This window comes from Ambystoma mexicanum, chromosome 9 (assembly GCF_040938575.1).
Source record: "Ambystoma mexicanum isolate Mex_15411 chromosome 9, UKY_AmexF1_1, whole genome shotgun sequence".
Taxonomy (NCBI): domain Eukaryota; kingdom Metazoa; phylum Chordata; class Amphibia; order Caudata; family Ambystomatidae; genus Ambystoma; species Ambystoma mexicanum.
Genome location: NC_090931.1, coordinates 385,395,420 through 385,419,683, shown reverse-complemented (window position 1 = coordinate 385,419,683; position 24,264 = coordinate 385,395,420). Strand labels below are relative to the sequence as shown.

The following is a 24,264-nucleotide window of genomic DNA, read 5'->3' as shown; positions in this document are numbered from 1 at the left end:
GGACCCTTTGCATCGTCCACAAGCCTTTCTGGAGGCAGGCACCGCACTACCTCCAACTTTCTCTTAATAAGCATCTTCCTTCTCGAGCCCTCTGCTCATCCACCTCCAACTCTGAGGGTCAGATGCTTCTCCAGACAGAGAGTGGGGAAGATCTCTTTTCTCTGCTGGGACCTCCCTCTGGAACAGTCTCCCTGCCTCTCTCAAAGTTGAGCAGGACCACCTCCGGGTTCCGGAAGCAAGTCAAGACCTTCCTCTTTGCTTCCGCTTTCTCTCTCCCTCTCCCTTGCTGATGTCCCCGACTACTCCAAGCACTGGTCACCTGGCCACTCACTGAACTTCGGGTCCATGCTCCTGCATGTCCAGTTGCCCTTGCACTGCCTCCGGGCCTTCCTTGCACTTGCAGGTCTGTATTTGCAATCCTGCAGTCCCCAATTCTCTGCTCTTGTGAGCCACTTCCGGCAACACTTTCGAGCTACCTGCAACCTCCCCTAACCCAACCTCACCTCCTGGCACTTCTCTCCCCCCTTTATCATATCCTAACCTTAGCAGAAAATTCTTGTCCTCTGGCAACTGCCTTACGTTAGCAAGGGTTATCGCTGGTAGTAATTTGGACTATGCCATCCTTTCTGGAACATCAACAATAAACCTGACTAAATTTCAACTCCTACAAAATAACACCCTCTGGTTGTCTGGGGCATGAAACAACCACACCATATTTCACAAACGAGGTGCTAGGCCCCCTGGTTGCCCATTAAAGCTTGCATTGATTTCAAAATCCTATCCATCACCTACCGATGCATCTACAACCTAGCACCCACCTACCTCAACCAGCGCATCACCAAAAGTGCCACCCTGAGCTACCTACGCTCATCCACCTCCTTATCACTGGCAACTCCCAGAGTCACCAGGAAAAGAGCAAGTGGAGTAAGTTTCACTGTCATAGCGCCTTCACTCTGGAACTCTGTACCCACATGTATCCAAGAAGAGCCCTCATACCCTGCCTTCCGAAAAAAATTGAAAACTGCCTTGTTGAACAAGTATGCCTAACTGCCTCACTATCCTCTTCTATGTATTTTAATGTACTAAACCTTAATTAGCAATGTGATATTTCCGGGTCAGGGCGCTACCAATAAATGCATTAAATAAATACTTCACCACATTTTATAACCTACAGACTATAGTCTGCTAACAAGGCTGTGGCATGAGCAGCTTTCCTGGAAAGTGTACCAAGTTTAACTTCTGCCAAGTCTAGCCCTTGCCGTCCCACATCCAAAGTATTTGTGATGTGCCAGTCTATTTGTCCATGCTGTATACAGTGGGAAGCCTAGTGGCATACAATTACCTATTCTTAAACCAATTCACAGAGTACATTCACCTACATAAGCGTGTGTCCCTCTTTATTAAAGCAGCAGGTTCCTTAGGACATCAAACTATTTGGCAGCAGATCTCACTAGGTTTAACCCTTCCAAGACACAGCTCTTGGTCCGAGATGAAACTACAACAATGTGAAAAAAGTTATCCAAAATGAATCCCAGTCTTTGCCACAGTGTGCCACACAGCATGGTAACCAAGCAACATCTCATCGGTGGCAAAGACCTGCACTCTTGAACTTCAATTGTTGAGCATACTTTCTCAATAAGCAGAAGCATTTTTCTACTGTTAGTACAATCTATTCTATCCCGCATCAATTGTTTCAATGCCTTGTCACAAAGACATTCATATAAAGATAGTGTATCACCACAGATCTAGAATGCATCAATCGGTGTGATCACCATAGCTGTGAAGTTGAATCCTCTCACTGCAGTCCTTTGGCTCTTTTTTTTTTTATCTTCATATGTGTCTATTAGTACAAACATACGACAGGTCAAACACTATATTTCCACAGTGACCACTCCAAATTGTTTCCCCTTATTAGCCCACTTATGAGAATGACGATCCTCCAAATATGTGTCTTTCCACATCTCAGAGAAATACATGACATACACCATCTATCTCAGAAGCGGTTCACTATTATCAACCATGTGCCATCCCAGTAATGGAATATGTTGCGTTGATGAGGGATTGGATTAGATCTCCCTCAATAGATCTGGGAACACCAGCATCCTAACACCCTACAATGTCATAACTTTTCATGTTGGCTCTTCACAGAGGACCAAATTCAGTCCTCCAGCCTGTGCTCATTGGCTTTCAGAATACCTTCCATCTTTTTTTGGCAACTCTTCTTAGCAGTGGGATACCTATTGTTACAGGACAGACATGCCTGCAAGCTTATTTTCGACAGAACCGGGAGGATCTCTGAAGGTCCTTACTGGCGACTAGTAAAAAAGATTTCCCCCTTCCTCCTTCATTTATAATGTAAGATTGCAATAACAAACTGTAACTACACCGTGATACCTCAGGGTCTGGGCGCACAACAAATGTAATAAAATAAAAATAAATAAAATGCGTTCTCCTTCATAGGCAGCATCGGCATCAGGGCTATCTTTGACACTGCCGTACTGCGTGCTCGAGCGCAGTTGGAAATTGGAAAAAAATAAATGGATTTCCCCTTCAGTGGCATGATTTGGCGTTGTCACTGGGCAGTGAAAAGTGAGATAACTTGACGTCCAGGCAGCACAGATCCCACTGATCAGGCCCCCTCCCCTGCTACTGGGTGCATGGCCCCTCTCTCCCCTCCTCTTGCCACAGCTACAATAGCCACTGGAGACCCACCATAGGGGGCCGTTACTCCTCTGCTCTCTGGCATGTTCCCATGGCTCCCCTGCCTCATCCTGACCCAGTGTTCCTGCTACATTGCTGAGCCTGCTGCACTATCAAGGCAATCCTGTGTTGAATACATTAGAGAGTGAGCTGTCAAAGAAAAACTAAAAAAGATTCGGCTAAATGTATATTAATAATAAAAATGAAATAAACTGAAATGCAAAGAAGAATACCAAGCAAAATCTGATGGATTGCATGGTGAGCATGTTTCCACCACACAGTTTGTAGGGTTAAAAACACTGCATGCTAGCTCTTGCAGCCCCAGAGATGGAGTTGGCGCCAGAGCTACCAAAAAACATGCCCATCTTGGTCTGTGTCTGGCTCCCTCCCCTTCCCCACTCTCCTGTACCGAAGTGTTCTGGTTATTCACTGGCAATCAGTTCAACTGCAGAGCATCTCCAGATGCCTTGTAGTAGTAAAGAAAAATATATTCAACTCTGGGTACACGCCCAATGAAAATAAAAATAAATCCTCAGGAAATCAGAAGCACATCCTATATTGCAAGACATATTTCCCTTTGCAACCCCAGTAATTTAAAACTGAAACCCCTAACTGGGCCTTTTCGTATTTGGGTTCTCCGCACTGTATTGTTCCCTTTTTAATAGGTGAAAGACAATAACTTTAATCAGTGGGGTGAGGAACTAGATAATGATATATTTTTCTAAAATGGTATGCTGCAGCATTTTAACATAAAATGAAATATTTCAGATATGCATATTTTTTCAGTGTCTTTTGAAATGATCAGGATGGGAGCTTGGCTGAAGCTCCAGCGATGTCTATCTAAGCAAGCCGAGACGTAATCCTTCCTTTAGGGTTTGGTTTATGCCGAGTATCTAGAAGGGGAAAATAACTGTTTCCAATGTTGATTACTTTGTTAATGTTAACATTTTTCTGACTTCCACTGCAGAGACCCAAGATGTGAAGGCTCCAAGCCCTGCTGTTAACAGACAGGTCAGCCTAGAGACTGACAGAGTTTCCAAAGAGTTCATAGACTTTCTGAAGACCTTCAACAAACCCGGCCAGGAGGTTTATAAGCAGTGCAAAATGTTTCTAGAAGCAATGCATCACAAAAAGGTAGGTATAGATGTTGTTTTCCTACTCTGTTTTTAATTGGCTGGCGACCTAGAACCATTTTGGAAATTCCCTCACTTCTTTCAAAGTAGGACTGCTCAGTGCAGCTGAATCAGTGTATTGAGACTGGTCGAGCACACTGCACCATCAACCATGCCTTTTTGAACAAGTGTTATTGAGCGAGTCTGCGCCATTGCATGCTTCCAACAATCAATTTCTTTTTTACCTAGAGCCCAAACCATCCACCTTATTGAGTTATACAATGTTAACTGAGAATCTGATTTCCGGGATCTGGATCCAAATATTCTTTGTGAAAGATTGATGTTGTGCAAGGGCTTCCTGGTAAAGGCTGCCTCTGCTAGATCAGTCACTTCCCACCCTTCCCCATGCCCAATTCAGGGTGCTGTACTCCTGACCCCCCCCGCCCATCACAGGTGCTGCAACCCCCTTCCTGCTGCGCTCCCACAGCCACCTCCTCTCCCTCAGCCATCCATCACTGTCTTCTGTTACTTCAGGGGTCCTCACTCCTTCCTCATTCCCGGCATGAGCATGATGTGTTGTGCGTGGGCCGGCATACATCGGTCTTGTTTGCCGCGATTTGGATAAGCAGTCTATAGACTGCACTCGCATTGCTGGGCACTCATGCCATGGGCTAGACTTGGCTTCCCAGAGGTTATCTGGGTTTCACTTTGAATGAATTAAGACACTATGATGGCTGTTTCTGCCAAACCTCTCACAGATGTCTTAGTCAGAGTTGATCTGTGCGAAAATTTGAGATCCAGAGGGCCAGATAGTTTTACTCCAATCCAATTAGCTCTATATTCCTGCTTTAATCTACTCTGACAATGGGTAGTTGGCCCCATAACTGCTCTTTCCCCACCATTGGCCCACTATTGCCACTGTCCCGTCCGTCTATGCTCTCAAAGCTGACCCCGCCATTACTGCTCCCTTGACAATCCTCCCAACACTGCTCCACCTTTCTGTTTCTGTGCTCCCCAGACCTCCCTAATAGCTTTTTTCCATGCCCACCGCTCCTTCCAGCTCTTCCCCTGATTCCTTGCCTCCTCTACCAGACTTCTCATGGCTAGTGATCACTCTCCAAAAGACCAAATAAAGTACTCTTCATCTAGCACATGGATTTATGTAAGAGTGACTATTTCCATAATAAACGCCATAAACTAAATATTTGTTGATGCTTATGAGCGCAAGAAAAGAAGGTGAAATGAAGAAAGGGAAATAGCGAAAGAAAGGGAGCAATCAAGGAAGGAAACGTGCAGGTCAAACTGTGAAATAGCACTATGCATATATGTGAAAGTTTGTGGGTGGCTGTGTTTGTGGTAAAGCATTGTTCCTTAAACAATTCCACACTGTTTCACAAATCTGCACCAAATTTTGCATAGTTACCTGTTGGGACCCTCCGGACATTACGGGCTACATGATATGTGGACACCTCACCACATTCCCCGGATTGCAGCACAAGTCAAAATTTGTTTGTGGGTTTGTGACTTGGCGAAGCAGTGTTCTTCTACAATTCCACACTGTTTCACCTGTCTGCACCAAATGTTGCATAGTCACCACTTAGGACCCTCAGGACATGACTGGCTACATAACATTTGGACGCCCCACGCCTTTCCCCGGTTTTCAGCACCTTCACACAAGATACGGTTGCCTGTAATCGGCGAAACATCAATGTGGTCGTAGAAAGACCTGTCCCGACATGAGGAACAAAACTCAAAGTCTGACGTTTCAAGGCTCTAGAATGCAGGGATTCTGAGATATTTGCACTACAACAAACTGCACCACGCCCTGGTGAGGCGACAAGTGGGGAGAGCACAGAATGTTCCAGTATATAGCAGCACACTAACAGTTGCCTCCCCCCAACATCTGCTCCAGGGTATGTCAGCCAGCCACATGTGCCCATTCTCAGTGCAGTTTACTTCAGGGTGCAAAGCACATCAAGCGATAAGCGAATCGGAACAGCGATCTACAGGATCATTGATTTTCAGCAATTGATGAGTGTTCTCATGTCTGTCTACAGAACCCGTTCTGAGAATATGCACTTTTGCTAGTATGGTATGTATTTGATCTGAGACGGTGTTGGTTGCATTGAATCATTGCACTTTGGAGATGGCGAATGATTGCTCTAGTCTCCTTTAAGCTCGCGATTGGTATTTTGTGACTGGTATCCCGTGGACGTGATATTTGTTTAGCTAACAAAACAGAGGGTGGGTAAGTAACTGTGAAATGGCTCCATGCAGACGCCAATTGGAGAGCTATTATCTGTACTGATTATAATACTTGTACAAGTTTGTTGTTCTGCAAAGGGCTACTGTGGATTAAGTCAGTGTTTGTTTTTAAATGATTTATGAAAGCACCCCTTTCATCTCCTCAAGATATCGCTGAGATGGAGCTTTTTACAGCTGATGTGCGAGCAAGGTGTGCACAGTAAATGCAAACATTCCGAATTGGAAATGTAGGCTATTGTCTCCATTTACAGTGAGCCTGGAGCCTACCAGCAGTTCTGTAAGGTTCACTGACTTGTCAAGCGAAGACTCATTTCTTGCTCAACCACTACTTTTCAATGTCTGTTTGTTTTATGGTTGTTCTAGATAACCTTCATTCCCTAGAAGACTTGCTGGTCCCTGTTAGACCCACTTTGCAACAAAGCCTTACAGGATTGCGATGCGATCAGCTTGTGTCTGGTGATGGAGAGGGGTATTGGGAGAAGCCCCCAGAGTATTAAATAAAGACCTAAAGTAATTTGCCTTTACACTTTCTACATACTGCTCTATCCAGCAGAGAGTGGATCATATTAAGGCCCGATGTGGCTTCCTGAGACAGATGCCCACAAACAGCCCATGTAAAGACTTGGGGGCTTCCACTGGATGTTTGCATCTGGTTGGTGGGCCTTGTGTTGTACTTGTCCAAAGAAATCATGTGGCTACCATGGACACAAAGCCATGCGATGACCCAGTAATCAGATTATGCCTTTGGTTGCGAACTACACTACTGACAAAACCAAAGGAAGCACATTTCCACTACTTCCAATGTCATAAACGCTTGCTTGGCCTAATGACTGTTGGAGTCTGATTAAGACTATGCCATCTTTGATGCGCTGTCTGTCGATAATTTAATTTGGTCTGTTGTATCAAAAGCATGCTTTTGCGCCGCAATGCCACTCACAATGCTGTTGTTTGACTCTTCACTTTTGTCTCGCATAACCAAAACTGTGGACTGCTCTGGAACACTCCCTGACCTTGTCTCCATTGAAATACAAAAAATGCTATGGATCTTTGAATCTTGTTTACTTCTGTCCTACATGAGCTGGTGCGGATATGTATTTTTAATTATTTATTCTTTTAACAACTGCACAAATGGGTGAGGTGACATATATATTCCATCCACAATCTACTCCTTTCCAATAAGCCTTTGCCCACCTAGCTCCTTTCCGTCACTTTCTCTAAACGTACGGGTGGACTCTGGATCGTTTGCCAAATGTATCCGATGTCCTTGAAAGAATTGTGCTCCCTCAGCTTGTTAGGATTCCTAGCAGAAATTGTGGGTCATATTCTGAATGTTGTCTCCCACATATAAACCCCCACCTTTTCTGGGATCTATTAAGCATCAAATCCATCCCAGCAACATGGTCTACTAAAAGCAGACATTTTGGAACCCTAGTATGAATGGTTAAAAAAAATTCGACTTTTAGCTACTTCTAAATAGATGAATGCTGTGGGACTCCTTCCATTTGCTCCTGCTGGCCATTTCAACTTTCGCCACTACCCAAATGATTTATGGTAACATTTAAAAATAATAAGCAGATTGTCATCACTGGGCCACAGCAGTGTTTTAGGAAAACAGTAAAGCCAAAACCAATAGTTGTGATAAAATACTGAAACACCATCACTATGATTTGTTGAAATGCTACAAGTTACCTATGTGTTTTGTGACCAAATAGTAACGAGAGGCACAGCAAAGCTCCTTTATAATGTCACCACATTCTAAGGTGACTTGCAATATCATTATAGTGAATGCTAGGGGATCTGTATACCCACCATCCCCTTAAATACTGTCTCATACTCAAACTGGTACACTATACCTCCCACTTGTTCATAAGTAGAATACATGTTGACTATGGTATGGTTGGAAAAAACAGTGTGTGTGGAGCAAACTAATCTTGTAAGTAGATTTAACAACATGCTTTTAAATATTGTTTTTGTAGCTTCAAATAAGCGTTAATGTGCAGATAGTTGGCACCACTCTGTCCTTCAATTCCAGCATTGCACTAAACAAACCCACTATAATAAATGTCCAGTTATCAACTAATGTGAATTGTCACTGTTCAAAAGAAAGGAATCTGAAAAGTTGGGCATGCCTTTCATTAATGGAATTCTGTACCAGCTCAGACAACAACATTGCGACGACACTACAAACCTATAAAAACGTACTACAGTTGTGATGTGATTAGTGGTAAGTCGCTGCTAGACTTATTACAATAAGACCATTTACAGGAGAAGCTTGAGTAATTTCCAAGATCACGATCAACCCAGTTATTGCCTTTGTCTAGCCCCACTAAGCCCAAAGCAGCCTTTGGCGCACTCATGAATAGAAACCAATCACAGCCCTGTGCCAATCATAGACCACAGTTGCAAACCCTTATCAAGAGTCCGATGCAGGGGATGGGGAGGAGGGATTTAAAACCCAGAGGAGCCAGTCAGCCAGTGTTGGTTTGAGGAGCCAGAGGCGCGAGTTAGGCACTGGCTGGAAAGCAGAGCTACTGAGGAAGCCTGAAATGCGGCGGAAGTGAAGGGTAGGAGGTGGTATTAAGAGTTAAGCAGATGGTGGTAACCTCAAAAGGAGGATGGGTGCAGGAGGAGGTGACTTCAGATGTAGAGGGCGTAGGAGGAGATGGTGTGACCCAGGGTACAGAAGGAGGAGGTGAAACCCAAAATCAAAGAGGATGTGAAGGTGAACATGGGTTTATGGTCAATCCGTCAAGAAAAAAAGCATCGACATACCAAACCACTTAATGCAAAGCATCGACAGGCTATCTTTAACATGTAAAAGTGCATTTCCATCGAAACCAGTCCATCGAAAATATAAATGGACTGGTGTCAATGGAAATGCACTTTTACATGTAAAAAATAGCATTTCAATGTTTTTTTAAATTTATTTATTGTGTGGTACAAAAACCTTTAAAAGTTAACATAAAACTGTGTCAGAAATACAGATTCAAATTCATTACATAGACAAATATAATTTTCCTAAAATCAAGTACAAAACAGTAATCATAAAAAGAAATGTAAGATAATATTGTCACAAACAACTTAATAAATATCAGATTCCTCATGGTTCAATTCATTCAACTTAGATTAATTATTTGCCAAAATCAGAGTTGGTCTAATAATAAGATTGACACTATCTCCCCACATACATCTTTGCCATAAAGCCTCACGAGACAAAGTTGAACCAGAATACATAAAGTGACCGATCCTGGATTGACGCAAATCCTCAAAATGTGCACAATATATGACCAAATGTTTGAGGGTCTCTAAAACCGTGGGATCGTTCCAAAAGCGGCATGATCCCAAAGCAAACTTAACATCACATTTATCCCATTGGAGCAGCTTTTGATTGGTATGAAGTAGGCTAAGTTTATAACGAAGATATGCATTGCGACCAGCAGCAGATGGAAATTGTATGATATATCTTGGTCTGTCACCCCACTTTCGTCTACACTGGGCATACTCATGATAGGAACTATGATCCAATTCTGTCCGCCCGACAGCTCCAATAATATAATTGCAATTTCAATCTGCAACTAGGCAAACACAATATCAAATCTTCCTTGGGGATCCCCAACAATGCCATTAAATCATTCATTTTTCCAGCATAGCATGTTAGTGATCGCACATACCCTAAATTAAGCTGTTCTTTCAAATCTTCATAGAGGGAATTACAAGGTGGCTCGAGAATTTTTGCGTAATTGTTTAATAGCCGCCAATTCCACTTAGCAGAAAGTGGCAAAAGACCTAGTTCATGACGAACAATGTCCTTCGGAACAGATGGAGCTATACCAAGTACTTTTTTCCATACTCCTCCTTGTAGGGTATCCAATATGTCATCCACCTCATATAGACATATGTCAGTTATGTAGACGATAATTGGTTCAACTTTTAAGAGATAAAACTGAAGAACAGGCAGAAGTGAGAATCCACAATATTTTGCCATAATTATTCTCATTTGGGAGACTAAAGGTTTAATTCTCCCTTGGATTTTTTCTTTCCACCAGGACTTTAAAAAGGTATCAGATGGGGGGTGCCCCAAGTATTTGATTTCTGATGCTATTTCACTTTGTGTACCACCAATCGTCCAACTGTAGGAACATGATTTTTTTCCCCCCATCTGTAAATATAAAAATCAAGGATTTGAAGTGGTTTACTCTCAAATTGTGTGCTGCAGCATAGCAACTAAATGCATTAATCTTGTTCTGCAGCCCAAACAGGGTTTTATCAAAGATAAGGAGGTCATCGGCAAAACCAATGTAATTCAACTTAAGACAACCAAATTTGATAGAATAGATAATTTCCTTTGCCCAGCATTCCTCCACATCGCAGATATACAAGTTAAACAGCACTGCTGCCAGCGTACGGCCCTGTTTAAGCCCAATTTTGGAAGGAATAGGGTCAGTAAGCGCTCCTTCCTTGTTAAGTCTCACTCTATAATTAGTGTGAGAATGCAACGAGGCAATGAGCGCTACCAGATGGTCCGGAAAACCCATTGCTAGCATTTTAGCCCATAATACTTCTCTCAACACCGTGTCAAATGCTGTATTTAAATCGAGAGCTGCCATATAGACTGCTCCCATATAATGCTTAGTGTTAAGTTGAATATGTGATATCAAGGTAGCGTTGAGAGAGCATCCCATGTGGTGTCTAAAGCCTGTCTGAAATTTAGACAGTATTGTATTCTTTTTCATGTGTTCTTATAATTCTTCAAGAATTAACTGACAGAAGACCTTCGAGGATGCATCTGTTAAGGCAATGGGTCTAAAATTCGCTGGGACGTCAATAAGACCTTTTTTGTAGATAGGAATAATGACTGCAGAGTACCATGATTTAGGTATAACTTGTGAAAGAAATATAGCATCAAATTTGTATTTTAGAATCATTGCCCACAAATGGATGTCAGATCTAAATAGAAATGCGGGAATACCATCAGGGCCAGTAGCCCTCAAGGGATTTAGTTTCATAATTGCCCTTGATATATCTTCCTGGCACAAAGGAGATTGAGTAGGTATGGCTTTACGAGGAACAACACTAGCATAGTTTGTAAATTGGACCGGTAGATCATATTTGGACTTGATGAAATGAGCCCACTCATCATCTGATATGCCATTTTCCTTTAGACCCTTTATCGTTCTGAGGATTGACCAGATTTTCTGTGTCACTTTTAAGTAGGTGGTGCATCATATTCTGATTGTCATTTAAATAAGAGTTTTAATTTCAGGTTATTCACCTCAGTTTTATAGTTATGAGGGATGTTCTTTTTTAGGAAGTAATAATCGAGCGGTTCAAGAGCTAATTTAGAAAGTTGTCGAATCTTATAGTTCTTGCACTTCTTTATTCGAAAGATTTCTATATTAAAGGTATGAATATGCTGTTTTTTTATACAATTTTTTATACAATGTTAATTTTCTTTAATTTACTCTTTCTCTCAGTGAGGTGATAATCGATCCTCTCCGATAGCAATGTGTCTATTCTGCTCAGATCAAGATAAGTCTGTCACAATTGTATTCATTTCTGAGTCGGCTATGATTTGTCTTGTCAACTTATGACAGGTTGAGGGGTTCCATCTGACCAAAAGACCTACTTGATCATTTTCCACCAATGTCAAGACCTGATTGGATTCAAATGACCAGCGATCTACTTAAGAGAGATTGCATGGTGGTCACCAAATCCCAGTTTTTTTTATGTGGATGAGATCAGATGAATTATGTAGTGTCGAGGATTTAAAAAAGTGGTCAATATGCAAATACAATCCTCCTCGTCACCATGTATAAGCAAGGCCCTTATTGCTAGTGGGGACTACTTGGATATCCCAGTTGAGGAAGAAGTCCACCCATTTTTTCCCATTCTTTATAGTATTAGTAGCAGTAGGAGAATGCTGCCCAATACACATTGTACAAGCAAGAAGAATTAAAATCACCCTCAACCACGACACCCACATGTGCGTGTCGGGTAAATGCACCTTCCAGAATTGTCAAGTGTATCAGTCATTTCATTGAACATAGTTGTACTCCTATTCCAATAAATGCACATGATTAATAAGGGATTTTCACATAATAAGCCAGGGGTTAGTTCAATGGCTATTACAAAGGCATCCTTATAAATGCATTTCGTGGTAAGTTTGCAGGCGTTGTTTGAGAATTGCTAGCCCCCCGAAGGCCTACCCTTTTCCCCTCTAGATGCAGGCTGTGAATAACATTCAAACCCTTCCACAGTAAAATGTGTTACATGCATAGTTTCTTATAATAGTATGATAGCAGGGTAAGCATTTACATTCAACAGTACCCCACCATCAGTTGAAATTAGCCAATTCACAACTATTCCAAGAAAGGCATTCAAAAGGTTTTTCATGCTGCGTAAGGCTAGGGTGGTGCTGCCGAAGTAGATGCAGTCACCACTGTACATAAGTTATTGTGTCCAGAAAGTGTAGCGGCCATGGCTAGAATCTTCTCTTTTTTCTCCCAGACCAATTTCATAATCAGCCTGGAGTAAAAACCACATGCCATCCTATTCTTATGAATGGTAGCCAATCTTACCTAGTCGATATCTTCCGAGCCTATTGTTCTTAGACAGGGAATTGTATGAAAAGCTTTTAATAGAAAAGAGCGATTCAGACTGCGTTTGGCATTCATTTTAGGATCACTTTCCCATCCCAGTATAAAGGGCTGATCTTGATCAATGTCAAAGACTTGGGTAGCATCTTTTTGCTTAGTACTTAAACCATTTGTCACATCGGCTATAAGAGGGGCCACCGTTTTCATGGGTGACCCAGTGGCTTTTTCTTTTGGTATCAACATTCAGTAATGGTAGACTTAGTTATTAGCAGGCAGTTTGTTCATGTCATGCATATTCCCATTGGATTGTAATGGATCCCTACCCAACACCCCCATCATCCATGGCTCAACAGGTCAGATTGTCGGCTCTTCCCACACCTTGTGCCTTCAACTTAATAGCCTTTGGTTCCTTTTCTTTCGATTTTACTTTGTTAAATGTAGCTTGCTTATGGGACATGGGATAGAATTGGGAGAGAGACAACTGTAAACCCCCAGTTGTGGTGCCTGGAAAAACCGGTTTATTTGTGTTACAATTTTACATTATTTTTTCCCCCTTTTTTCAATAGAGATCGCACTACCAATCTTTTTTGTTTCTACCTTAAGTATTTTTTTTTTTTTTTGGTCTTGATTTTTGAGATGTAGGTTAAGATCCAATAAGACCCTGGATTCATCATCCAACTGGGAGAGGTCAATGACCGCCTCATTCTCGAAGGTGGTAGTGGTTATTTTTGAGTGGGCAGTTGGTACTGCCCTTGCCTGTTTCTTTGCTAAGGCAATTGCTTTAGCCCTCCTTCTCATTGCCATCCCAGCAAGTCTTTTTTCTTTCCGGTTTAAAACTACCTTAGGTTGAGATAAGGGCTCATATTTATTTTGGTCCGATTGATTGGATTGACCCCTGTCCAAACATTCTTCAGAGAGATCAATCAGGTCAGTCAATGGGGAGGGACTATTGAGCCCTTCTAAATTGCCACTTATCTTCTCCACGGGAGTAGGGACCTGACTCAGCAGTTATGCTGAACATGAGTCTGTTTTCAATAGGTCCAATTGACGTTCAATTTTTTGAACAGAGGTTAACACTTTGAGTAATTCATCGACATTTTCATCAGTCTGTGTACGAGTCGTTTTGTGGACAATTGGGGTCAATATGCTAGCAAAGGATCGCTTTTTCAATGTAGGGACTCCAAAAATCCCATCAAATTGAATGGCACTATCGACCATAACCTTCCTTTTAGTTTGCCTTTCAGAAAAGGCAGCCACAGCGTCACATGTGAACAAAAGACCTTCGATTCTATTGGTTTTATGTGTGAGTTCCCCAATCGCTGCCCTCATAATTCTGATCTCATAATGGGATCGCTCAAGGCCCTTGTCTAATAAATCCAAAATTCTTTGCCAATAAAGGAAAATCGGGACTTAATGATGGAACATCAAGAGTAATACTCTCAGAGCGTACTTCGTTGTTGGAAGCTTCCTTGTCTCTGTCATTCAGGCTAGATTGGAACTCCTGTATGTCTATGATCATTCTGTCGTTAAGTGCAGTTTGGGCACTTTTTACATTTGGGGAACTCGCCATAGGTTTACTGGGGGAATCATTGGTAACAAGATCAGTTTCCCATACCAGTTTAGACTTTTCACCACCTATGACACCAGAATTAGATTTGGATGCAGTATTTATCTATTTTAGGGCATGGTTACTCATCATGAATACGTCTTCTCGCCCGACCAAACGCTGATTGGCGTTAATGGGCCAAGGGAGAGACGAACACGCTTTCCAGCCCAATTCGGCTTCAATTGTGGGGCCCATCATTGAACAATCAATTGTCTCATCTTTATATGATATGTTGGTGATACTGTATATACTTTTATCATGAAATTGTAGTGAATCTGTTTGTAGAGAGCCTGTTTGATTACTGTTGTTCAAGTCTTTAAGCTTGAACTTTGTATTGGTTATAGCAGCATCAATATCACTATCAGTGCAATGAATCATAACGGGCACATTACATTTGGATGAAATACCCATTTCTTATAGGATCCTAGGTCTAGAGTCTAGGGGAGGACTTGTTATAATTCCGTCCATTACCTCATCAACATCTGATAGTGTAGCTGCTGGAAACGCAGGTAAAATCTCAGCTGGTAATCTAGCTGGTAACACAGGTGGAACCTCACTATCAGAGTTAGTATGCATTATAGTGAGTGGGTCTGTGTTTCCATTCGCTTCGTAGCCCATTCACCATTCTGGGGCAAACGTGAGTATGATAACACGTTGTCCGCTTCAGAAGGGAGAAGGAGACAAAAGCAGAAGTAATCTCGAATCAGTTGCTTATAACGGAGTGTATGTAGCTACTAGTGCAACAATCGTAGAAGCTTAATCAGCCCAACTCAGAATTCTAACACATAGCATGTTGTTAAACTTTGGCCTCACAATGCTGTGCTACAGCGAAAATTTTACTTACAGCAATTAGGGTCAGGTGCGTGTGCCCAGGTCAGGTATAGTCTTAAGTGTCCAATCAGGGCAGGGGCAGGCGGGGCAATCGGGGCAAGAGGATTGTGGCTGAAAACAAAAAGGAGAGAAAAAAAGAAGCAACGCTTCAGTAAGGCGCCAGTAAAGTTTGCCATGTTACAAGGCGTTACAAGGCGTAACCTAGTCTCTAGCCACAAACACAAATGACAGCCAGTATAATGGGAAAGGAGGCAGCAGTCAATATTTACTTAATGAAGTCCCAGCAGGAAATACAGGCGCGGTTCGCCGCAACCCGCGCTTCTCCTTGCCGACGGCGCCTTGGTCCCAAGCAGCACATGGCTGCACACGGCAACACACGGCAACACAGCAAATGCATCCCAACAGCAGACACTTTCAGACACTTCCGGTGTTTTTTTTGTAACTTTAAAAGGTTACATGGTGCTGTCCAGTGCTGACATTTCGGCACTGGCCAGCTCCTTGTAACGTTTTTAAGTTTGTATGTATATTGGGGGGGTTCCCCCCATTCCCCCAACCCCACCCCCAAACCCTAACCCTAATATAATCCTTAATCTAACCCTAGCCCGAACCCCTAACCCTAGCCCTAACCCTTAATCTAACCCTAGCCCCAACCCTAACCCCAATCCAATGTAAGACATTTCGATGGATCCATCGAATTATAGACAACAAAATGGTCATTCGATGGAATGGCATTTCGATGCTTATAATTCGATGGATTGGTGTTAGATGCAATAGCATTCGACGGATTGACCAGATACAGTGAACATGTATCCACTGTGCTACTTCTCAAGTTTTAGTTGAGTACCATGTACATCAAAACTTTTTCTTTCATAATCCTACATTTGAGACAAACTCCAGGATAAAATTCAAATTGAGCGGTTACCCTTTTTGCTGGTAAAACCTTGTTTAACAAGACGGTAAGGAAGGGATCCAAGATGGCCAATGGAGTGGAAACTCGGTGAGAGTGTGTGCTTCCCTCTCCCGGGGCCAAACAACTAAGCTCTACAGCAAAGAAAGTCAGATCCGGGTTGGAGTGATATGGAAAGGCATATGGCACACCAGTGAAGTTGAGGACGGATGTAGTCCTCAATGGAAGAGCCCAGTGGCATGGCAGAAGTGGCACGGGAAGCATCAAAGTGCAGGAGGAGGCTGAGACTTCCGACTCATGTGGCCGAAGGCAGCATGGGCCCTCAATCACTGTTGTGACGGCTGATAGCAGTTGCCAAGAGCTCCAAGAGGCAGCGCGATCGGTGAGGTAGAGAGACAAAGTGCTCTGCATAAGCGGCACCCCTGGTAGTGGCTCCGGTGGAGGCTGCAAGCAAGCTACAGCCGCTGGGATTGCTCGGTAGGCATACCCAACTGAGACCCCTTGAGGTGGCCTTGAACACATTGGGCTGGAAGTAATAAGGGCCACATCTGGAGCGGCAGAGAGCATTATAGACCAGCCTGGACACCCGGTAAGAGCGCCAATGTCAGGGGAGGTGGGGATGGTTCAGCATTGGGAAAGCACAGACTGGGCAGGGCCTCCCCAAGGCTTTTTAAGCAGCAGCAAACTAGGAGACACTAGTCTGGAACCCCACTGCACTGTGGTGCACTGGGACTCGCAGCTGGGCTGCACACTAAACCCTGGGCACCTGTGACCGAGAGTGTGAGTGCTCGCTTCGACCTAATACATAGGGGAATCCAGGCTCCTCAAAACCAGCACTTTCAAGTTCCCCCGAGGAGTAGGGGAGACAAGTGAGGAGGGGGCAATACTGTTATCGCACCACTCGTGGGAATACGTGCAGCAATGTCCAAGAGTCACTTTCACGGCTGGATGAGAAGTAAGGTCCAAGAGTCACTACCATGGGCTGGAGAGGATGTTCCCAGGGGACCTACGACTAAGTATTCCTCACAATCTTTCAATGCCCATAAATAAGACCAAAGAAGGGTCAACCACTGAGAAGGCAAAGGAATTAAGTCTACAACTGTGCTGCGGGCAGGAGGGCATGAGTGACAACTGCATATGCTTAGACAAGGTAGGACCTGAGCGGGCAAGGCCCACCCAAAATCAGTAAATGCCCACTCGGCTGTGTTGTATGGGCATTTACAGATGGAAATGTTACTGCGGTGGGCCCAACTACGTTAGGCTTAGGCACCTCTTGTTAGACAATCCTGCCTGTGCTTCTGGACAGCTGTACCACCCAAAATGAGACACAGGAAACACGTGCAGGGCTAGTTAGTCACCCAGCCATGGCGATGAGCATGGAGGAAATGCAATGCTTTCAGGATTTTCAAACCAAGCTGACTGAATCCCTGCAAGCGCAATTTGCTGGCATGAAAGCCGATATGAAGCAAACCATGCAGGAGATGAGGGGTGGCATAGCTTGCCTGGGAGCATGTGCTGACGTTGCTGAAAACACCATACCGGAACTGGCAGAGACTTTGGGGAAGGGGAGAGAACTGGATCCAAATTTGTGGGAATGTAGGTTTTACATTTTCACTGAGAAGGGGTTTTTGGACCCCCATAAACAATGTTGATGCACCACTATGCACAAGGGCAGGCTACGCTTGTTCTACATGGAACAAATGAAAAATGGGACTGCGTTTTAGGCTCCTAATGTACAACATGAGGGGACTAAATACCCCTGTGAAAAGGAAAAGATTAGAACAGTATCTGGCCAAAGAACACCCAGAGAGTATAGGAAGAGAGGAAACCCACATCTGTAAGAAGGACAATCTACGGTAAAAATGAAGAGGGTACCCCATTCTGTATCAATACAACGCGTAGGAGAAAACTGGAGGAACCTTTATAGCATTTAGACAAACGCAGGATCTAACTATCCTAGATGCTAAGGGAGACGAGAGAGGTAGATACCCATTTGCTAAATGTAAGTTAGGGACACAGACCATGACAATTGCATCCATATACGCACCAAATACGGGCCAGGATAGTTTTCTTAGATCAACATTAGCCACTTTGGAGAGATTTGCCTCTGAAGATATAATACTAATGGGCTATTTGAATATAGCATGGGGCCCACAAAAAGACTGCAGCGCAAAAAGGTGTCCTGTTCCGGTGTCACCGGCGAAAGATTTGAAAAGTAGAATAGACCAACTAGCACAAAAAGCTGTCTGGAGGATGCTAAACTGGGACTCGGAAGGGTAAACATACTACTTGCATGTCCATCTCACTTTTTCAAGAATTTATTACATATGGGCATGCTCTACAATAATGGCAGCATCACGCAAATGATGCTTTCGGATCATGCCCCTCTGGTGACGACCATACAACAACGGGGTTGAGCTAGCAACCTGTGGAGTTGGTTATTTCCATCTGAGATATTAAAAGATAAAATCTTAACAGGAGAAATTGGGGATAGGATGAGAGACTATTTCACCATAAATAATACGCCAGAAATGACGGCGTGACGGTGTGGGATGCTTTGAAGTTGGTTATGAGGGGGCACCTTATAGGAGTAACGGCTACAAGGGACAAACTGATGAGATTAATGGAGTAGAAGTTGGAGTCCAAACTAAAGGAGATCATGGTACGAGACCGTTGTAGAACAATCAAATGGGAATATAGACCAGTTAGAGGCCAACTGGACGTGAGCCCTCTTTTATGCTCGACACAAATGGTATGTAAGGCAGAAAAAGCACCGTAGGGGGAAAAGGGCCAGTCGGACTATATTTCTGACAAAATATCAGCAAGGAAATTTATCCACGTCCCCCCCCTGACATTATAAAATCATTCATGGAGTGCTATTACAACCTATACTCGTCGGACTCCCGAGCCAGGAAAAGTAAAACCCATGCCTACAATCATTGCCCTCCCATAAAATTACACTGCAAACCAGAGTACGCCTAGAAGTGGATACATCTGAGGAAGAGGTAGCCCTGACCATCAAGACATTATCGCTCAACAAAGCACCAGGCCCTGAGGGATATTCAGTAGTCTTTTATAAGACTTTCAGGGTGATGTTGACACCTAAACTGACCATCCTATACAACCAATTGGGACCACAGGGCAAAATATCATCTACAATGGAGGAGGCGAAAATGGTGCTATTTCCATACTAAGCCCCTACACAATGCTGGTCATACAGACCGATCTAGTTGATTAATCTGGATGCAAAAATATATGCCAAGGCACTAGCGAACAGACTGAATATTATACGCCCAGATCGGATTGCTCAAGACCAATTTCGATTTATAAAATGAGACAGACCTTTGAGAACATCAGGAGAGCCTGCCACCCGGTAGAAAAGGTATTCAAGAAAAACTTCCTGGCCATTCTGCTAGCACTAGACGCTGAGAAAGCATTTGACCAAGTGGAATGGTGGTTATTTTTTCAAACCATTGAATACATGGGTTTCAGCCCCGGCTTTATTCCAATGATTAAGGCTAATTACATGAATACAACCGTAAGGTTGTCAATAAATGGATCCCTGTCCCAACCGAGAAACATTGCAAGAGGTACGATCCAGCGCTATCTACTATCCTAGTTGCTCTATGCAATATATTTAGAGCCCCTGCTGACTAAAATTCGAATATCGAATCCCGTTCGGTGGGGAGGAATTCAAGATAATGGCGTTTGCAGATAACTTCATACTTACAGTTACGGACCCTGACATGTACATATCAGGGATTTTCCAAGAACTAGAACTGTTTGGGACAGTGGCAGGCCTGAAAACTAACACCAAGAAATCAGAAATGCTAAACTTGTCCCTGAGTGCCACCCAAGTAACCACACTTCAACGTAGCTCCCCATTCACCATGGTAGATGACCGACTATCTACTTGGGCATTGAGATAACCACACATCCTTAACATCACTGTACACAGCAAACTATGTTACCCTCATAGAGAAGATGAAGCAGCTGTTGAGCCAATGGTGCCCATTTATGTTCCTGTGGTTGCGTAGAGTTAACACAATAAAAAGGTGATCCTCCCAAAAATACTATATTTTTTTCTAGACTTTGCCGGTCAAGCTCCTGCAGTCTTTCTTCAAATCGCTCCATAAACTAATATCCGCATTACTATGGAGGAAACAGAAACCCAGGATTTCTATGAGGGCAATGATGGCTGCTTGCGATTTAGGTTCATAAGAGTGGTTAATGGGTAACTGTTAAAACATGGTGTAGAATGGACAGGGCGGTAGTGGGGAAACCGCTAGAACGGAGTATTATGGCTACCATACGCTGATCGACCAGAGAACATGCATAAAAACGCGATCACAGCCCTGGCGAAGTAACTATGGGACAAACTGGTTTAACAGGAAGGTATTACCTCGTTCCATCACCATTCCCCCCGCTATTCCAAAATCCCCATTTCTCCCCAGGTGTAGAATGGGAAGCATATAAACGGTGGAAAGGGAGTAGATGTTTGAGACTCCGGGATATGACCCAAGGCCAGGATATTAAGTTGTTTGACAAATGTAAATCAGACGTTGGGGTACAAGAAAACAACTTCGCCATTGGTTGGTTAATCCTATGGTGCAAGTAGAAGCTACTAGACACTTCACACCATTTGAAAAATATATTACCACTGATCAGTAGATCGAAAGCTGATCTCGGTTCTTTAAGTTTTGACTCCAACCTGGCCGTATATGAAACAATGGGGAAACGGCCCTGGGGCGTTAGATTCAGAGTAATGGCAGCAGCTATGGGCAGACATCCCTAAACTAACCAGGGCGATCCAGATCCAGGAGATGTGATGGAAAGAAATGTTATTGTGGCATTATACTATGGTCAAATTGCATAGATTCTACCCAAATTCATCTACTTTATGTTGGAAGGAAGGGATGCAGGGGTGGGGAGGGAAGTTTGCGGACATATCTGTTGGTCCTGTCCCAAAATGACAGTTCTGGCCTGATGTAAATGGCAGACTGGGGGAAATCTTTGCAATACTAAGGGACTGGAAAATGGAACAAGGTATTCTGGGAATCAAAGGTCAAGAGCAGAAAGACATGACCCGATACCAAAGTAAAGCTTAAATGCTTTTGTCTCCGACGGCTTTACCGGTGATGCCCCAGAGATGGAAGCAGCCAGACCCATCAGGAGAACAAGACTGGATCTTGAAGATATGGAAATGTGCATGGCTGGAGTGAATGACCTACTCCCTTCAGGGTGATTAAGCCTATTTCAGTACAGAAAGGGGGAAGGATATTGTCCTTTTTGCATAATGGCTAAAGTGTTTGTGTCCACAAAGACTGCATATTCAAGATATAACATAAACGTGTGTATTAAGGTCATTAATTCTGTTGCTCCCACAATGAATTTGGGGATGGGATGGGGCGAGGTAAGGGGGAGGGTTTATGGGGCAGAGGCTGACCTGTGTTGCATAAGATTCAATACAAATTTTTAAAAAAATAATTTAAAAATCAAGAGGGTAAGTGCCATAACTTTATATAATTTTATACAAACTTTATCCTCCCATATTTGACTGTTTTTGTTTTTCATACTTGTTATGAACATTGATGTTCCTTTTTGTTTGACACTATATTTGAGGGAGCTACATCCTTTGATCCAAAACAAGAAAAAGAATTCCAAAGTATTTACTATGATCTAATTAATGTAGTTGGAGATTAGGCTTATTCTGATATCTCTAGGAGGCGTCAGTTTTGAAAATAATTATCATTCGATATATTGTATTGATAAGGTTCAGAAAAACATACGCAGGTGAGAGAAGATCATCTTTATGATCTAATTTGCACCACATGACACTGATACTAATCCTGTATTTTCGCTGCATATTTTTTTTCGTTCTTTACTATTCTGTTTTTCGTTTTTTCCTTTATTCAAGCAATTTGAATTTTAAATTTTCTATTGTACCTTTCGATTTTGGTGTGGTATTTTATGTTAGCAACTCTAACAAACATTTTAATTATCTGTACTTAAATGCAGTTGGTTCATGTGCAGTATAAAGGTCCTCAAAAAGCTCATTCTTTGAGAGAAACGCAGGTGGAGAAGGTGGTGCAGGCAAGGTGATGGTAACGGGTGAAGAGGAGGTGACATTAGGAGGTGAGGAACAGAAGTCATTGAGGTGGGACGATCAGGTAGCAGAGAAAAGACCAAGGAGAAGACAGAGAGCAGGCTCTTGGAGAACGTATGAAGTTTCTTGTGGGCCAGGTTAGCCCTAGGTCGTAATAGGCAGTTGGAGGAGTAATGAGATCTGATCAGGAAAGTTATATTGAGACAATGGAGGTGAGAGAGACCAGGAGAAAGCAGGCAAGTCAACCCCCCACGGAACAACCTCTCCAGCTCGCCCTGCTGTTACTCCCACTGACCTGTCTGGTGGCATGACTTTGTGCCCGAGGGAGTCTTGGGGCGTACCACAAGACTCACTTGGGCACAAACTCATGCCAGCATCCTGGAAATCCGGCACCCTAGACCATTATCTGAAGAAGGGTTCCAATAAGCCTAAAGCCAGCAACATTCAGGAGCATAGAGGACAAAACGTTTGGACTTGAGCATAGTCCAAAGGCCAGGAATGCCTGAGAATCCAGGAATGCGAGAGAAGACCTTGTCGGGGGGGGGGGGGGGTTCAAGGAAAGTAACCATCCTGGCCATTTTCTTTTGTTTTTTAGGATCCTACATATACTTTTAGTTGACTCTCCTCTAGTAACAAACACTAAAAAAAAGCCTTGGTCTTGATGATCTTCTTGATCTAAGGAAAAACGTAAGCGACTGTATAATATATGCCCTCCCCACTGTGACTGAGAGGTTGCCACTTTATACATTCTGCTGCTGATAACATTGCTTTTGCCATCTTCAGGGAAAATGTAAGCAACTCCTCTCTCTGATTTATTTGGTCGATTTAGGAAGCAACTTCTGAAGACGGTTGGAACTAGCTGTCCAGCATAGTGGGGCAGTTTGTTTTTAAATGATTTTTCTGTGATGGCTAGGAAGCCTAGCTTCTCCTTGTATGAGGCTTTGTTTGTGAAGCTTTATGGCTGATCTTGCATTGAGCAGGCCAATAATGATGGGGTTTGTAGTAAATTGGCAATTGAGATTCTGATTTAGCGCTAATTGTTACATGGTTTGATATCGGGGACAGTGTTTCATACGGTGGAGTGAGGAGATGAAGGCCATGGCCATAGATGGATCTCCAAAAGTTGAATGAAATGTAATGCACGGTTGGGAGGATAGTAAGGCATTGAGACCTACCTTTGGCATCTCTTTACCTCTATTGCTAGTGTGGTTGCATCTTTGGGAAGGAACACCAAAATTGCAAAGAGTTTCAGGAGCTCAGTAGGTGTGAGGTGACAAACTGCTCAGATATGTCAGATATGTCTCTTGCCTTCACTTGGTTGATTGTGCTTCTCTTAGTCAGCTGGTGTATCGGTTGATTGGTGTGAGACCGGACCACATTAGTCATGCCTGCAAAAGGAGAAGTAGGTGCTGTCTCAGTAAGCAGGAGTTACAGATCTTCGAGTAATTTTAGATTGAACGTCTTCAAATAAATGTAAGCATTTGCTCCTATCTTGGATCATGATGGTACCATTATCACAGTTAATCGTATAACCTTGGGGTTGTATGAATGCTCACAGCATATGTTCATGATGCAAGATGGTTGTTTCTTTTGTGTTTGTGTCTTGTGCCCCTGATGCCTGCGGGCGTCGGTGCCTTATAAAGATGTCTAAGAATAGACATTGGCACATTCTTTTCCATGTTGCAGTATTGGAAGAATGTAAAATGCACGTCTATGGTGGTGCTGCTTGCGTTTTAAATATTGAGTATACATCAGCTAATATAGTCTAAGGGACATTCAAATATTCATTTTGGTTTGAGCTTCTTGCTGGAGAGGTTACTAGGGATTTCGGTCACTTAGCAATAAAGGGTAAGATGATCTACCTAAGTGGGTCCTTTAAATAAAAATGGAAGAGAATGACATTATGTTGGTAGTTTTGGGAAGGAGTAAAATCTCTAACACATTGACTGTGCATTTGAATGTACAGTATATTGAATTTGTGCCAGGGCAAGTCCTACAGAGGCTTTGGTTAGGCACTAAACCTGTCAATTTGTGTATGTTTATACGGTTCACTTGGGGGTTTCGATCTATGCGTAGCGCTATAGGCCCACTGTAAAGATGATGGCTGACAACCGTTGTATGACCACTGCAGGCTTTATTGT

General features: G+C 43.1%; 1 protein-coding gene across 2 annotated transcripts in view; it reads left to right on the top strand.

Moving 5' to 3' along the window:
• Positions 1-24,264, top strand: part of RABGEF1 (RAB guanine nucleotide exchange factor 1) — a 618,943-nt gene that overhangs the window by 156,606 nt on the left and 438,073 nt on the right. For both annotated transcript variants that reach the window (XM_069614860.1, XM_069614859.1), the window contains one exon: positions 3,668-3,834. In XM_069614860.1, coding sequence (XP_069470961.1) covers positions 3,668-3,834 — 167 coding nt within the window. The remainder of the gene's footprint in view (positions 1-3,667; positions 3,835-24,264) is intronic.